Source organism: Pelophylax lessonae (assembly GCF_965119305.1).
Source record: "Pelophylax lessonae genome assembly, chromosome: 7".
Taxonomy (NCBI): Eukaryota; Metazoa; Chordata; class Amphibia; order Anura; family Ranidae; genus Pelophylax; species Pelophylax lessonae.
In genome coordinates this window covers 6,142,537-6,161,273 of record NC_138774.1, presented here as the reverse complement: position 1 = coordinate 6,161,273, position 18,737 = coordinate 6,142,537, and the positions used below count along the sequence as shown (strand labels likewise).

The 18,737-nt window shown below is 43.6% G+C and overlaps 1 protein-coding gene across 3 annotated transcripts in view; it reads left to right on the top strand.

Annotated features, from left to right (window-relative positions):
* Positions 1-12,032: 12,032 nt before the first annotated feature.
* The window catches only part of CHM (CHM Rab escort protein), a 262,693-nt gene continuing 255,988 nt past the window's right edge, over positions 12,033-18,737 (top strand). For 2 of the 3 annotated variants that reach the window (XM_082263122.1, XM_082263120.1), the window contains exon 1: positions 12,033-12,126. In XM_082263122.1, coding sequence (XP_082119248.1) covers positions 12,078-12,126 — 49 coding nt within the window. In that variant the 5' untranslated portion in view covers positions 12,033-12,077. The remainder of the gene's footprint in view (positions 12,127-18,737) is intronic. The other variant, XM_082263121.1, reaches the window with a different exon arrangement.

Sequence of the window (18,737 nt, the reverse complement as noted above, 5' to 3'; positions counted from 1 at the left end):
ACTGCGAGCCAGGCCTGCTCATCCAACATCAGTGCCTGACCTCACAAATGCACTTCTGGAAGAATGGTGAAACATTCCCATAGACACACTCCTAAATCTTGTGGACGGCCTTCCCAGGAGATGTTTACATTCAGGCCCGGACTGGCCATAGGGCAGACCGGGCATATTCCCGGTGGGCCGCGGCTTGCTCATCACAAAGAAGTTCCCTCACTCAGTCACTGCTCACTGCGGCCGGCTACACGGTCAATCAGCCTTCTGCTCAGGGGGGGTGTGTGAGCTGGCGACATGACTACAAATGAGTGCAATGAATGATTCCCCATGTCTGTGCTGGTAAATCTAGGATCTAGAGTGTGCTGTGCTGTAACCTGAACCGCCCGGCCGGAGGATGTATACATTAGAACACGTGAGCAGAGCGCTGCCTGGGAGGAAGAGAAGACTGCAAAGGCTGGTCCGCTCGCTACTGTGCCACATCAATGGAAGGACACTACAAGCATCTGCTGACTGGCTTCCTCATCGTACCAACGGGGGGTAAGGGGGGTGTGGGGGGGCGGCCCGCCCGGGTGTCAGGCCGACCCGCATATCAGTGTAAGACAGTGTAACTGTAAAGGCAGCTGCAGCGGCAGCTCCTTCAACGGCGGGAAGAAGGTGAGCAGCGTCCTCCTCCTGTGTATGTGTGACTGGATAGGAGAGGGGATGGGACAGCTGCATATAGAGGAATTCATCTTTCCTTATTCCTCCTGCTGCCGTTGAATGGCTGATTCTCCTCTCCCTCCTGCAGTCATTCTGCGGCTGCAGGAGGAATATGTAAAGATCAAATCATCTATATGCAGCTGTCCCATCCCCTCTCCTATGCTCTTAACACCCCCCAGTGATCTTAACACCCCCCCCGTGCTCTTAACACCCTCCCCAGTGCTCTTAACACCCCCCCTGCTCTTAACACCTCCCCCCTCATTGCTCTTAACACCCCACTCAGTGCTCTTAACACCCCCCCAGTGCTCTTAACACCCCCCTGCTCTTAACACCTCCCCCCAGTGCTCTTAACACCCCCCCTGCTCTTAACACCTCCCCCAGTGCTCTTAACACCCTCCTTGCTCTTAACCCCCCCCAGTGCTCTTAACCCCCCCCAGTGCTCTTAACCCCCCCCCCCCAGTGCTCTATAGCCCCCCCCCTGTGCTCCTTAGCCCCCCCTGTGCTCTTCAAGTCCCCACAGTGCTTTTCATCTCCCCCTATGCTCTCTGGCTCCCCCCAGTGCTCTCCACCCCCCTGTGCTCCCTGGCTCCCCCCTAAGTGATTTTTAGTTCCCCCCAGTGCTCTCCAGTTCCCCCCTCCCCCCAAGCTCTCCATCCCCCTGGTTTTCCCTGCCCCCTCCCCCAGTGCTATCCACACCCTGCGCCTTCCAAGCCTCCTGCAATGCTTTCCAAACCCCCCCTTAATTCTCTCCAGTCCCCCCCCCCTGCCCTTTAGCTCCTCCAGTGCTCTCTGCTTTCCCTGTGCTCTCCGGCCCCCCTAGTGTCCTTCTATCTTCTATCATGTCCTCAGTCTCTGACCATCTCCTGTATCATTTCCTCAGTCTCTGACCATCTCCTGTATCATGTCCTCAGTCTCTGACCATCTCTTGTATCATGTCCTCAGTCTCTGACCATCTCCTGTATCATTTCCTCAGTCTCTGACCATCTCCTGTATCATGTCCTCGGTCTCTGACCATCTCCTGTATCATGTCCTCAGTCTCTGACTATCTTCTGTATCATGTCTGTAGTCTCTGACCATCTCCTGTATCATGTCCTCAGTCTCTGACCATCTCCTGTATCATGTCTGTAGTCTCTGACCATCTCCTTTACTATATAGAGGGGATAGAACTGGATGGACTTTGTTGGCACCATGACAGGACAATTAAGTCATAAAAAATTGTATTTTTATTCTGAAAATGTTAAAAATATATGTATATGTACAAAACAGACATAAGACAAAAAGCAAAACAAGACTAAAGACAAAGTCTTAAAAGCAAGCGTAGCTGCTGATATGATAGTCAATGTAACTATAACCCCTGTAACCACCTCATTGGAAAAGGTAAACCGTCTATAGTATAGTAAAAGACAGAAAAACGGACAACCCGTGGTTGTTATCAATAGACTTAATTGGCAAATAATACGGTTCCAACGATGATGGTGGTTTCAAGGGCTCAATATTCAGTAGTAGTATTCTCTTTCATAACATTCTCTACATGTTTCGCGCCAGGTGCGCTTCTTCAGGAGAAAATCGTTATGTGGAGACTGTAGTTGGTCTATAGAAGTAGAGGAAAACAAGAATTTTTGAGATTCGTTCAAATCTGTTAAAGGCATAAAAATGCTCAGATATCAAGAATATAAAATTTTTTACATATAGCATGAGGACAGATTAGGTGTATTTTCTTACCAAAGTGAGAATATTGATAGCACTATTTTATTTTTGTATAGTATCAGCGTTTGTGGTCACATGGCAGAAAGTGAGCAGAAGTCCAGAGGGTCCAGCACCAATGCCAAAAAAATGGTGGCGGTGGGGGGATATTTATTGGTACATCAATCTAAACATAGTAAAAAAAGACGTAGTAGGAAAATGTATATTGTAAATTAATGAAAAGAGGAGAAAAACGAAAATGACAAGGATGATCATGCGCAAGGTCTTACCCATAAAGAAAAACGTTAAACTCTGTAATTAGGGAGGTCACCAATAAGGCAGATGTTTTGGCACGGCAGAGCAGTGAAATGTAGGTATGTAGGTATAAATTTACAAATATGTGTTCACTGCGGAGAAAGAGGGAAAATATGTATGAATAGAGATACAGGATATGGGATAAACTAACACTCGCCTGGGAAAAGGGGAGAAGGAGAATAGCCATGATAAAAAATATGGCTAGAACAGGCTAGAATAGGATGACATACCTGAATGTGTACTGCAATAGCAAGAGTAGAAAAGCTGGCGTACAAAAATATGTTTTAGGGAGACTCCCCAGTGGTGTCTGGAGAGCAAGGTGAGCCTGGAGGAAAAAATAATCCAAGTGAGAGGGTAAAAAGATGAAAACCAAGAGAGATATGGTAGTCATAAGATGTAAACTATAGAGACTAACCTGTAAAGCTGGCCAAAACGAAAAGAGTGCCTATCGTGACACTTGCTGGAGCGCCGTGACCTCCGCTGCAACCAGACCGACCCGATCGTTGGTCTGGGTTAAATAGCCCCCAACTGCAAAAGCCAGCACGCCGCAATGGCATGTGACGTCATTGCAGTCCGGCAAAAGTACCGCCCCCGCCCCGCTCTGAACAGGAAGGGCGCGAAGGAAGGATTGGCCCAATCCCGTGAGAGGACGTGAAAGAGGGCGGGTCCGAAAGGCATGGAGGACTTCCAGCCTATTCATGACGCGCCGCCAGCTGTAACAAGGCATCTCAAGCGGAGGAAGAGGAAAGGATCCGCTGCCTCCGATGAGCTGGCTGGAGTCTCACGAGCAGGGCTGGATGGAACAACTGCAGAACCCTGTCCCAATACTTTTGATAATATAGTGTATGTATAGAGAGGTGTCCCAATACTTTTGGTAATATAGTGTATATAGAGAGGCGTGCCAATAATTTTGGTAATATAGTGTATATAGAGAGGCGTTCCAATACTTTTGGTAATATAGTGTATATATATATATATATATATAGAGGTGTCCCAATACTTTTGGTAATATAGTGTATATAGAGAGGCGTCCCAATACTTTTGGTAATATAGTGTATATAGAGAGGCGTTCCAATACTTTTGGTAATATAGTGTATGTATAGAGAGGTGTCCCAATACTTTTGGTAATATAGTGTATATAGAGAGGCGTCCCAATAATTTTGGTAATATAGTGTATATAGAGAGGCGTGCCAATAATTTTGGTAATATAGTGTATATAGAGAGGCGTTCCAATACTTTTGGTAATATAGTGTATATATATATATAGAGGTGTCCCAATACTTTTGGTAATATAGTGTATATAGAGAGGCGTCCCAATACTTTTGGTAATATAGTGTATATAGAGAGGCGTTCCAATACTTTTGGTAATATAGTGTATGTATAGAGAGGTGTCCCAATACTTTTGGTAATATAGTGTATATAGAGAGGCGTCCCAATAATTTTGGTAATATAGTGTATATAGAGAGGCGTTCCAATACTTTTGGTAATATAGTGTATATATATATATAGAGGTGTCCCAATACTTTTGGTAATATAGTGTATATAGAGAGGCGTCCCAATACTTTTGGTAATATAGTTTATATAGAGAGGCGTTCCAATACTTTTGGTAATATAGTGTATATATATAGAGGTATCCCAATACTTTTGGTGATATAGTGTATATATAGAGAGGCGTCCCAATACTTTTGTAAATATAGTATATATAGAGAGGCGTCCCAATACTTTTGGTAATATAGTGTATATAGAGAGGCGTCCCAATACTTTTGTAAATATAGTGTATATAGAGAGGCGTCCCAATACTTTTGTAAATATAGTGTATATAGAGAGGCGTCCCAATACTTTTGTAAATATAGTGTATATAGAGAGGCGTCCCAATACTTTTGTAAATATAGTGTATATAGAGAGGCGTCCCAATACTTTTGTAAATATAGTGTATATAGAGAGGCGTCCCAATACTTTTGGTAATATAGTGTATATAGAGAGGTGTCCCAATACTTTTGGTAATATAGTGTATGTAGAGAGGCGTCCCAATACTTTGGGTAATATAGTGTATATAGAGAGGCGTCCCAATACTTTTGGTAATATAGTGTATATAGAGAGGCGTCCCAATACTTTTGGTAATATAGTGTATATAGAGAGGCGTCCCAATACTTTTGGTAATACGGTGTATATAGAGAGGCGTCCCAATACTTTTGGTAATATGGTGTATATAGAGAGGCGTCCCAATACTTTTGGTAATATAGTGTATATAGAGAGGGGTCCCAATACTTTTGTAAATATAGTGTATATAGAGAGGCGTCCCAATACTTTTGGTAATATAGTGTATATAGAGAGGCGTCCCAATACTTTTGGTAATATAGTGTATATAGAGAGGGGTCCCAATACTTTTGGTAATATAGTGTATATAGAGAGGGGTCCCAATACTTTTGTAAATATAGTGTATATAGAGAGGCGTACCAATACTTTTGGTAATATAGTGTATATAGAGAGGGGTCCCAATACTTTTGGTAATATAGTGTATATAGAGAGGCGTCCCAATACTTTTGGTAATATAGTGTATATAGAGAGGCGTCCCAATACTTTTGGTAATATAGTGTATATATATAGAGGTATCCCAATACTTTTGGTGATATAGTGTATATAGAGAGGCGTCCCAATACTTTTGTAAATATAGTATATATAGAGAGGCGTCCCAATACTTTTGGTAATATAGTGTATATAGAGAGGCGTCCCAATACTTTTGGTAATATAGTGTATATAGAGAGGGGTCCCAATACTTTTGTAAATATAGTGTATATAGAGAGGTGTCCCAATAGTTTTGGTAATATAGTGTATATAGAGAGGGGTCCCAATACTTTTGTAAATATAGTGTATATAGAGAGGCGTCCCAATACTTTTGGTAATATAGTGTATATAGAGAGGCGCCCCGATACTTTTGGTAATATAGTGTATATAGAGAGGCGTCCCAATACTTTTGGTAATATAGTGTATATAGAGAGGCGTCCCAATACTTTTGGTAATATAGTGTATATAGAGAGGTGTCCCAATACTTTTGGTAATATAGTGTATATAGAGAGGCGCCCCGATACTTTTGGTAATATAGTGTATATAGAGAGGCGTCCCAATACTTTTGGTAATATAGTGTATATAGAGAGGCGTCCCAATACTTTTGGTAATATAGTGTATATAGAGAGGTGTCCCAATACTTTTGGTAATATAGTGTATATAGAGAGGTGTCCCAATACTTTTGGTAATATAGTGTATATAGAGAGGTGTCCCAATACTTTTGGTAATATAGTGTATATAGAGAGGCGTCCCAATACTTTTGGTAATATAGTGTATATAGAGAGGCGTCCCAATACTTTTGGTAATATAGTGTATATAGAGAGGCGTCCCAATACTTTTGGTAATATAGTGTATATAGAGAGGCGTCCCAATACTTTTGGTAATATAGTTTATGTTGTCAGCAGATTCCAGGCGGAACGCGTTACGTCGCCGGCTCTGGGTTCAGGAACTGCTGCTGAATAATTGAGCGGGAAGTCGGCTTCGTTTTGCGTCGCGTGATTAAACGGTTTAGGAGGCGGTAGAAAACGAGAGGCGATACATCTTTAATGACTCCGTATCATCGCATTTCCCGCATCCTTCATCGCTTCCATTGGCTGCGGCGGAATGCGCCAGGAAATTAAATAACTGCGTTTTATGACTCGAATTGTTTTGTTTTTTTTTGTCTTCGCGTTTGCGATTTTATTTCACACCGGGTGGCAAAATAGTGAATTAACCCGTTCATGGCTGGTCCCGGGAGGTCCAGATTGATACTTTGTCACCAGAAATTTTCCTTCCTGACAGTTTATGAAGGCGGAGCCTGAGATGCGTTTCTCATTGGTCGGCGCGGTCACATGAAGGCGTGACATGGAGCGGTATAATGGATGGTCACTCCAGGGCAAGGAGGAGGAGGGGGCGGGGGGTTGGGGGGGAGGATATTTGTGTCAGTTTAACTTTTTATTTCGTGTGAAAACCTAAAAAAAAAAAAAAAAGAAAAAAATAATGAAATACACCAAGGTTCTCCAAACTACGGCCCGCGGGCCACATCCGGCCAGCTTGGGACTTCCTCAATGTGCACAGATTGGTGAGTAAAGTCAGCAGAGAATGCCTAGGATCTCTGCTGCAAATACACTTTCATGAATTAAAGAAAAAACTAAACAGTAAAGTTGGCCCAATTTTTTGTATGATGTAAAAGATTCTGAAGTAAGGGGGGGGGGGGGACTCTGAAATAAAGAAAAAAGAAAAGGGCTCGGATTGGACTCTGAAGTAAGGGGGGGGGGGGTGTGATGGGACTCTGAAGTAAGGGGGGGGGCTCTAATAGTAGGGATTATATAGAAAGGGGGGCTCTGGAGTAAAGGGGGGGGGGGGCTCTGATAGGGATTCTATATTAAGGGGGGTTCTGAAGTAAGGGAGGGCTCTGGTAGGGATTCTATAGTAAGAGGGGCTCTGAAGTAAAGTGGGAGGGGCTCTGATATGGATTATATAGTAAAGGGGGCACTGATAGGGATCATATAGTAAGGAGGGCTCTGATAGGGATTATACAGTAAGGGAGGCTCTGAAGTAAGGGGGGGGGGGGGGGCTCTGATAGGGATTATATAGTAAGGGGGGCTCTGAAGTAAGGGTGGGCTCTGATAGGGATTATATAGTAAGGGGGGCTCTGATAGGGATTATTTAGTAAGGGGGGCTCTGATAGGGATTATATAGTAAGGAGGGCTCTGATAGGGATTACTGTATATAGTAAGGGGGGCTCTGATAGGGATCATATAGTAAGGGGGGCTCTAAAAGGGATTATATAGTAAGAGGGACTCTGATAGGGATTATATAGTAAGGGGGGCTCTGATAGGGATTATTTAGTAAGGGGGGGGGGCGCTCTGATAGGGATTATATAGTAAAAGGGGCTCTGAAGTAAGGGGGGGGGCTCTGATAGGGATTATATAGTAAAGGGGGCTCTGATAGGGATTATATAGTAAGGGGGGGGGGCCCTGATAGGGATTATATAGTAAGGGGGGCTCTGATGGGGATTATATAGTAAGGGGGGCTCTAATAGGGATTATATAGTAAGGGGGGCTCTGATAGGGATTATATAGTAAGGGGGGCTCTGATAGGGATTATATAGTAAGGGGGGCTCTGATGGGGATTATATAGTAAGGAGGGCTCTGATAGGGATTATATAGTAAGGGGGGGGCCTGATAGGGATTATATAGTAAGGGGGGCTCTGATGGGGATTATATAGTAAGGGGGGCTCTGATAGGGATTATATAGTAAGGAGGGCTCTGATAGGGATTATATAGTAAGGGGGGGGCCTGATAGGGATTATATAGTAAGGGGGGCTCTGATGGGGATTATTTAGTAAGGGGGGGGGGCGCTCTGATAGGGATTATATAGTAAAAGGGGCTCTGAAGTAAGGGGGGGGGGCTCTGATAGGGATTATATAGTAAAGGGGGCTCTGATAGGGATTATATAGTAAGGGGGGGGGCCCTGATAGGGATTATATAGTAAGGGGGGCTCTGATGGGGATTATATAGTAAGGGGGGCTCTAATAGGGATTATATAGTAAGGGGGGCTCTGATAGGGATTATATAGTAAGGGGGGCTCTGATAGGGATTATATAGTAAGGGGGGCTCTGATGGGGATTATATAGTAAGGAGGGCTCTGATAGGGATTATATAGTAAGGGGGGGGCCTGATAGGGATTATATAGTAAGGGGGGCTCTGATGGGGATTATATAGTAAGGGGGGCTCTGATAGGGATTATATAGTAAGGGGGGGCCTGATAGGGATTATATAGAAAGGGGGGCTCTGATAGGGATTATATAGTAAGGGGGGCTCTGATAGGGATTATATAGTAAGGAGGGCTCTGATAGGGATTATATAGTAAGGGGGGCTCTGATAGGGATTATATCGTAAAGGGGGCTCTGATAGGGATTATATCGTAAAGGGGGCTCTGATAGGGATTATATAGTAAGGGGGGCTCTGATAGGGATTATATAGTAAGGGGGCTCTGATAAGGATTATAAAGTAAAAGGGGCTCTGATAGGGATTATATAGTAAGGGGGTCTCTGATGGGGATTATATAGTAAGGAGGGCTCTGATAGGGATTATATAGTAAGGGAGGCTCTGATAGGGATTATATAGTAAGGGGGGGCTCTGATAGAGATTATATAGTAAGGGGGGGGCTCTGATAGGGATTATATAGTAAGGGGGGGCTCTGATAGGGATTATATAGTAAGAGGGGCTCTGATAGGGATTATATAGTAAGAGGGGCTCTGATAGGGATTATATAGTAAGAGGGGCTCTAATAGGGATTATATAGTAAGGGGGGGCTCTGATAGGGATTATATAGTAAGGGGGGGCTCTGATAGGGATTATATAGTAAGGGGGGGCTCTGATAGGGATTATATAGTAAGAGGGGCTCTGATAGGGATTATATAGTAAGAGGGGCTCTGATAGGGATTATATAGTAAGAGGGACTCTGATAGGGATTATATAGTAAGGGGGGGCTCTGATAGGGATTATATAGTAAGGGGGACTCTGATAGGGATTATTTAGTAAGGGGGGCGCTCTGATAGGGATTATATAGTAAGGGGGGCTCTGATAGGGATTATATAGTAAGGGGGGCTCTGATATGGATTATATAGTAGGGGGAGGCTCTGATAGGGATTATATAGTAAGGAGGGCTCTGATAGGGATTATATAGTAAGGGGGGCTCTGATAGGGATTATATAGTAAGAGGGGCTCTGATAGGGATTATTTAGTAAGGAGGGCTCTGATAGGGATTATATAGTAGGGGGGCTCTGATAGGGATTATATAGTAAGGGGGGGCTCTGATAGGGATTATATAGTAAGGGGGGACTCTGATAGGGATTATATAGAAAGGGGGGCTCTGATAGGGATTATTTAGTAAGGAGGGCTCTGATAGGGATTATATAGTAGGGGGGCTCTGATAGGGATTATATAGTAAGGGGGGCTCTGATATGGATTATATAGTAGGGGGGAGGCTCTGATAGGGATTATATAGTAAGGGGGGCTCTGATAGGGATTATATAGTAAGAGGGGCTCTGATAGGGATCATATAGTAAGAGGGGGGCTCTGATAGGGATTATTTAGTAAGGAGGGCTCTGATAGGGATTATATAGTAGGGGGGCTCTGATAGGGATTATATAGTAAGGGAGGCTCTGATAGGGATTATATAGTAAGGGAGGCTCTGATAGGGATTATATAGTAAGGGGGGCTCTGATAGGGATTATATAGTAAGAGGGGCTCTGATAGGGATTATATAGTAGGGGGGCTCTGATAGGGATTATATAGTAAGAGGGGCTCTGATAGGGATTATATAGTAAGGAGGGCTCTGATAGGGATCATATAGTAAGAGGGGGGCTCTGATAGGGATTATTTAGTAAGGAGGGCTCTGATAGGGATTATATAGTAGGGGGGCTCTGATAGGGATTATATAGTAAGGGGGGACTCTGATAGGGATTATATAGAAAGGGGGGCTCTGATAGGGATTATTTAGTAAGGAGGCTCTGATAGGGATTATATAGTAAGGAGGGCTCTGATAGGGATGATATAGTAAGGGGGGCTCTGATAGGGATTATATAGTAAGAGGGGCTCTGATAGGGATTATATAGTAAGGGGGGCTCTGATAGGGATCATATAGTAAGGGGGGCTCTGATAGGGATCATATAGTAAGGGGGGCTCTGATAGGGATTATATAGTAAGGAGGGCTCTGATAGGGATTATATAGTAAGGAGGGCTCTGATAGGGATCATATAGTAAGGGGGGCTCTGATAGGGATTATATAGTAAGGGGGGCTCTGATAGGGATTATATAGTAAGGAGGGCTCTGATAGGGATCATATAGTAAAAGGGGCACTGATAGGGATCATATAGTAAGGGGGGCTCTGATAGGGATCATATAGTAAGGGGGCTCTGATAGGGATTATATAGTAAAGGGGGCTCTGATATGGATTATTTAGTAAGGGGGGCTCTGATAGGGATTATATAGTAAAGGGGGCTCTGATAGGGATCATATAGTAAAAGGGGCTCTGATAGGGATCATATAGTAAGGGGGGCTCTGATAGGGATCATATAGTAAGGGGGGCCCTGATAGGGATTATATAGTAGGGGGGGCTCTGATAGGGATTTTATAGTAAGGCGGGCTCTGATAGGGATTATATAGTAAGGGGGGCTCTGATAGGGATTATATAGTAAGGGGGGCTCTGATAGGGATTTTATAGTAAGGAGGGCTCTGATAGGGATTATATAGTAAAAGGGGCTCTGATAGGGATCATATAGTAAGGGGGGCTCTGATAGGGATCATATAGTAAGGGGGGCTCTGATAGGGATCATATAGTAAGGGGGGCTCTGATAGGGATCATATAGTAAGGGGGGCTCTGATAGGGGTTATATAGTAAGGGGGGCTCTGATAGGGATTATATAGTAAGGGGGTTCTGATAGGGATTATATAGTAAGGAGGGCTCTGATATGGATTATATAGTAAGGGGGGGGCCCTGATAGGGATTATATAGTAAGGGGGGCTCTGATAGGGATTATATAGTAAGGGGGGCTCTGATAGGGATTATATAGTAAGGGGGGGGGGCTCTGATAGGGATTATATAGTAGGGGGGCTCTGATAGGGATTATATAGTAAGGAGGGCTCTGATATGGATTATATAGTAAGGGGGGGGCCCTGATAGGGATTATATAGTAAGGGGGGCTCTGATAGGGATTATATAGTAAGGGGGGCTCTGATAGGGATTATATAGTAAGGGGGGCTCTGATAGGGATTATATAGTAAGGGGGGCTCTGATAGGGATTATATAGTAGGGGGGCTCTGATAGGGATTATATAGTAGGGGGGGCTCTGATAGGGATTATATAGTAGGGGGGGCTCTGATAGGGATTTTATAGTAAGAGGAGGGGCTCTGAAGTAAAGGGAGGGGGGGTGGACTACTTTCTGAATAGCATTGATGTTTCCTGTCAGTGGGTGAATATATATATTGGGTGTAGGTGTAGGATGGGTGAAGGGAGGTGATTGGTGGACATAGTAATATAATATTGGGGGGGGGTAAATCATTGTAAAGAGAGAAGTGTATGAAAACCCCTCCATCTCATACAGATCCACCAATCACCTGACACATACAATGTAACTCTATTCCTCTGATCACAGCTGTTCAGAGGACCACACCCTGCACAGCCCCGCCCACTCCGCTCACTCTGTACACCGCCTCGCAGCGCTCTCAATAGTCCTACGTCACGTGACCACCCTGCCCACACCAAAGATGGCCGCCGCCCGCACTGACGCTACACATCCGCCCGTAGTAGTCACATGACCCGAGACAGCTGTCAAGATGGCGGCAGACTTGCCTGCTGAATTTGATGTGGTCATTCTGGGCACAGGTGGGTGAGGGGCAGCGCCCCCCCTGATATCAGAGGAGGGGGGAGCAACAGGGGAGAATACTGCACGGGGGTATATATGGGGGTGGGGGGTAATACAGGCAGTGGGGGGAGGAAGATAAGGAATATACATCACCTATAGGAAGAGGAGGAGAGAAAACTGCTATAATATTACTAATAATAGATACATGGGGGGAGGGGGGGTTATATATTATTTACTGGAGGAAGAAATATAATAATTATAATTAATGGTAATGAGAATATAAATTATTATTATATGAAGAATTATGTGTACAAATTATTTATAATTATATGATGATGAATATTATTATTATTTATAATTATGTTATTATTATTTGGAGGAGTAAAGGGGTGATACCACCTGAGACCTGGGGGGGAGGGGTAACATCTGTAAATTACCTACAGGAAGAAGAATAATGGAACAATGATTGTATAGATTATCATTTACATTATTATTAATATTATTGCTATTGGGGAGATACAAGGGGGGGGGGAGGGGGGGTTATAAATCACCTACAGGAGGAAGAAATATAACAATTATACTAATAGTCATTATTATTATTATATGAACAATTATGGGTACCGGCAATTATTTATAATTATATGATTGTTGTTATTTTATGGGAGACTAAAGGGGGTAATACCACCAGAGGCCTGGGGGAGGGGTGACATCTGTAAATTACCTACAGGAAGAAGAATAATAATGGAACAATAATCTGTGTATACAGTAGTTATGTATATATATATATATATATATTTTTTTTTTTTACTATTGGTTACATTATTATTTATTATTATTATACAGGATTTATAGAACGCCAACAGTTTGCGCAGCGCTTTACATTGGGGTGATAATACCACCAGAGAGAGAACTTGGAAAGGGGGAGGGGGGTGACATCTGTACTTTATCTTCAAGAAGAATAATAATGGATCAATTAAAATATCTTAAATATTTTTTTTTGTTTTAACTAAAGCGCAGTGACGTCAGCACGTCGCTAACCCGGCGCATTCCATCACAAATGACGTCGTCCTCGTATTATGAACAGCTGTTAGAATTGTTTCATTTAGTGTAGGCGATGTATAACCTTCCCCTCCCCCCATGTATCTTCCAATTAATATTATAATTGTTATTATTATTAGGAAGAGACATGGGGGGGAGGGGAAGGTTATATATGAGCTACAGCAAATGTAACCATTATAACAGCTGTTCATAATACGAAGACGACGGCATTTTGACTAAATGCATCGGGTTAGCGACGTGCTGACGTCACCGTGCTTCAGAGATCCGGGAATGACGGGCGACATTGCGGTAGCCGGCTGGCTATGATTTTATATATATGTGGGAATACACTGCTTCGTTGTAAGAACATACATTTTATATATTCAATATATATGTTACATTTTTACTCTATGGTGATATTTATTGGTATTCCATGGGGAGTGACATCTTTTATAAGGCTGTGAAGTTGGATGAATGGCCGGATGTATGTAGGAGAGTCCATTAGCCCTCCCATTCCTCTGGTGACACGAGGACCTGGCTGGGTTAAACCCAAAGCGCTGCTGACCTACTGAGGTCTTTTTTTCCTGGTAAGCCGGCCGTCCCGTTGGGTGGAGGATTTCACTATAGGTGGTGGAAGGATAGATTGTCCCGGGGAAGACACATAATATTTTGTGATGGACATTATTTTTTTATTTTGCAGGTGTCGCACACTAATGCGATCGGACTATTTTTTTTATTTCATAATTGCTCTTATGTTTATGAATTTTTGTCAATATTGCACATCATTTTTTTAACCACTTAAGCCCCGGAAGATTTTACCCCCTTCCTGACCAGGCCCTATTTTGTGATTCGGCACTGCGTGACTTTAACGGACAATTGCGCGGTCGTGCGACGCTGTACCTAAACTAATTTGGCGTCCTTTTTTTACCACAAACAGAGCTTTCTTTTGGTGGTATTTGATCACCTGTGCGATTTTTTTTTTTTTTTTTTTTTTGATCATGCGCTATAAACAAAAAAAGAGCGTCAATTTTGCAAAAATAACAATATTTTTCAAATTTTTTTATATGAAATTCCCCCAAAAAAATGTAAAAATCTAAATTTTTTAACATTTTCGGCCAATTTGTTTTCTGCTACATATGTTTGGTAAAAAAAAAAAAAAAAAATCGCAAAAAGCGTATTTTGATTGGTTTGCGCAAAAGTTATCGCATTTACAAACAAAGGGAAAGATTTGTGTCATTTTTATTTATTTATTTATTTTTACTAGTAATGGCGGCGATCTGCGATTTTTTTTTTTTTTTTTTTTTTTGCGGGACTGCGACATTGCGGCGGACAGATCGGACCCCTGACTGACATTTTTGACACTTTTGGGGGTACCAGTGACATTTCTACAGTAAATTACTCAGTGCTATACATATGCACTGTTACTGTAAAAATGACACTGGCAGTGAAGGAGTTAACTGTATTGGAGAGGGAGGGGTTAAGTGTGTCCTAGGGGCGTGTTTCTAACTGATTGGCTGTGGCTACTAGTGTAAGTACAGAGATCAACGGTCCTACATAGTAGAACCTTATGATCTCCATTCTTACACAGGGGAGAATGACAGGCGGCTTTTTTTACATTAGCCGCCTGCCTTTCTTCCGGTGTAACAGAAGATCGCGAGTGCCCGGCGGACATCGGGTCCACCGGACACACGTGCGGGGGGGGGGGGGGAGCCTCCGGCGGCGCGCGCTCACTCCCTAGACCCTCACAGGCTAGTGACGTAGCCCTACATCGCTTTGCCTGTGAGGGGCTGACCGCCGACGTAAATAGTCGTGCGGCGGTCGGCAAGCGGTTATTAAGAATAATATGTAGCACAGCGCAACTTCACCCGTATACAGTGATATTTGTGTTTTATCTCACATTTAAGTTGCAGCTTTCGATTGGTTATTGTAGCGCATTGTTTTTTTCCTTTTGAACAGCTGTTCATAATAATTATAACAATTAAACTGTAGTTATATTAACCTCCCTGGCGGTATGAATATGTCAGGAATTCTGTACCAAAAGGCTACATTCACACCTGAGCGTAGCGTTTTTCGCGCGTTTTTTTACCGCGATTTTACCGCGATTTTTTGCGGCGATTTTTACCGCGATTTTTACCGCGATTTTTGTGCAGCCGTTTTTAGATTGAATAGAGATCAATGGAAAACGCCTGTAATCTGCCCAAAAAGAAGCTCATGTACTTTTTTGAGCGTTGGGCGTTTTGTATACAGCTTCAAAACGCTCAGATGTGAACAGGGGCCATTGAAATGAATAGGATTTGTCTTGTTGGGCGTTTTGAGAGCTGAACCTAGAGCAGAAAAACGCCCCAAAAACGCCCCAAAACGCCTACATGTGAACGGAGCCAAAGCGGTACAATTTTTTTGCATGGAAATTTGGCGTTATGTATCATAGGCTGACTTACTGACTTAAACCTGACCAAACAAGACTCTAGTAGACATCCCAGATGTGATAAAGTTTGAAACACAAAATCATAAATTATAATCTTATAAATAACTATAAATAAGTTAATATATATGTATGTGTATGTATGTATATATGTGTGTGTATGTGTGTATACGCACATAAACTTTAATGGCATCCCAGTCTTAGTCCGTAGGGTTCAATATTGGGTTGTCCCACCCTTTGCAGCTATAACAGCTTCAACTCTTCTGGGAAGGCTGTCCACAAGGTTTAGGAGTGTCTATGGGAATGTTTCACCATTCTTCCAGAAGCGCATTTGTGAGGTCAGGCACTGATGTTGGAGAGAAGGCCTGGATCGCAGTCTCCGCTCTAATTCATCCCCAAGGTGTTCTATTAGGTTGAGGTCAGGACTCTGTGCAGGCCAGTCAAGTTCTCTGCCCCAAACTCGCTCATCCAAATCTTTATGGACCTTGCTTTGTGCACTGATGCGCAGTCATGTTGGGACAGGAAGAGGCCATCCCCAAACTGTTCCTACAAAGTTCGGTGCATAAAATTGTCCGAAATGTCTTGGTATGCTGACGCCTTAAGAGTTTCCTTCACTGGAACTAAGGGGTCAATCCCAACCCCTGAAAAACAACCCCACACCATAACCCCCCCTTCACCAAATGATTTGGACCAGTGCACAAAGCAAGGTCCCTAAAGACATGGATGAGCGAGTTTGGGGTGATGGAACTTGACTCGCCTGCACAGAGTCCTGAACTCAACCTTATATATCACCTTTGGGATGAATTACTCACTTGCCAGCAGTTTAGACATTAATGGCTGTGTGTTGAGTTATTTTGAGGGGACAGAATATTTACACTGTTATACAAGCCGTACACTCACTACTTTTTATGTAAAAATCTCAACCCGAGGGTGTAAAGCTGAATGGGTAGCAGAGGTATTTGGCAGTCCAGAGCTCATTCACACTATGGTGTTGCAGTAACACACCTTACATGCATTGGTGCAATGTGAAACCATTCATTTTGAATGGCACCCCAGCACACCTAGTCAATAAACGTGGGTCACAGTGCAACGTATGAGCGTGCCTTGAAATGGAAAATTGGCAGCCCATTTGCTTTGAGGGATGATTGCAATTAGATCAAAGACCATAGACCATATGGCCAAAAATATGTGACCCCCCCACTTTAAAAGCCAGTTCCCGGTGAAGGATGCTTGTATACTATAGTATACAAAGACATTGTAGACCGGTATGCTCTTCCAAACTTGTAGTAACAGTTTGGTGAAGACCCTTTTCAGTTCCAGCATGACTGTGCCCCTGTGTACAAATCCAGCTCCATAGAGACATAGTCTGACCAGTTTGGACCAGCTCCATAAGGATACAGTTTGACCAGTTTGCGCCAGCGCCAAAAATTCAAGGTTTGGCCAGTTTGGACGAGCTCCATAAAGACATGGTTATTCCAGTTTGGACCAGCTCCATATACATATGGGTTGACAAGCTTGGACCAGCTTCATAAAGAAATAGGTAGAACAGCTCCCATAAAGATGTGGGTTGATCGGCTCCATAAGAATGTGGGTTGATCGGCTCCACAAGAGTGTGGGTTGACCGGCTCCACAAGAGTGTGGGTTTACCGGCTCCATAAAGAAGTGGGTTGACCGGCTCCGTAAAGACGTGGGTTGACCGGCTCCGTAAAGACGTGGGTTGATCGGCTCCGTAAAGACGTGGGTTGACCGGCTCCGTAAAGACGTGGGTTGACCGGCTCCGTAAAGACGTGGGTTGACCGGCTCCGTAAAGACGTGGGTTGACCGGCTCCGTAAAGACGTGGGTTGACCGGCTCCGTAAAGACGTGGGTTGACCGGCTCCGTAAAGACGTGGGTTGACCGGCTCCGTAAAGACGTGGGTTGACCGGCTCCGTAAAGACGTGGGTTGACCGGCTCTGTAAAGACGTGGGTTGACCGGCTCCGTAAAGATGTGGGTTGACCAGTTTAGACAAGCTTGATAAAGACATTGGTTGACCAGTTTGGTGTGGAGGAACTAGAGTGTCCTACACAGAGCTCTGACCTCAGCCTTACTGAGCACCTTTGTAATGAATTGGAACACCAATGGGGATCCAGCTTCAACATCAGTAAATGACCTTACAAATGGGGTCAAATTCCCACAGACACACTTCAAAATTTTGTAGAATGTTTTCCCATGGGCATGGAGGCTGTTAGTCTTAAAGGGAGAACAATAAGGGGGAGGGAGAGCAGCTCCATAATGATGACCATAGTTTTGGAATTTGATGTCGAACAAGCTCATATAGACGTGATGGTCAGGGTTCTAAAAACTATAGGCCATGTACAGTGAGGGGGGAAAAGTATTTGATCCCCTGCTGATTTTGTACATTTGCCCACAGACAAAGAAATGATCAGTCTATAATTTTATTGGTCGGTTTATTTAACAGTGAGAGACAGAATAACAAAAAAAATATCCAGAAAAACGCATTTCAAAAAAGTTATAAATTGATTTGCATTTTAATGAGTGAAATAAGTATTTGATCCCCTATCAATCAGCAAGATTTCTGGCTCCCAGGTGTCTTCTATACAGGTAACAAGCTGAGATTAGGAGGAATCTCTTAAAGGGAGTGCTCCTAATTTTAGCATGTTACCTGTATAAAAGACACCTGTCCACAGAAGTAATCAAACAATCAGATTCCAATCTCTCCACCATGGCCAAGACCAAAGAGCTGTCCAAGGAGGTCAGGGAGAAGATTGTAGACCTACACAAGGCTGGAATGGGCTGCAAGACTATTGCCAAGCAGCTTGGTGAGAGGGTGACAACAGTTGGTGCGATTATTCGCAAATGGAAGAAATACAAAATAACTGTCACTCTCCCTCAGTCTGGGGCTCCATGGAAGATCTCACCTCATGGAGTTTCAATGATGATGAACGGTGAGGAATCAGCCCAGAACTACACGGGAGAATCTTGTCAATGACCTCAAGGCAGCTGGGACCGCAGTCACCAAGAAAACAATTGGTAACACACTACACCGTGAAGGACTGAAATCCTGCAGTGCCCACATGGTCCCCCCTGCTCAAGAAAGCACATGTACAGCCCGTCTGAAGTTTGCTAATTAACATCTACATGATTCAGAGGAGAACTGGGTGAAAGTGTTG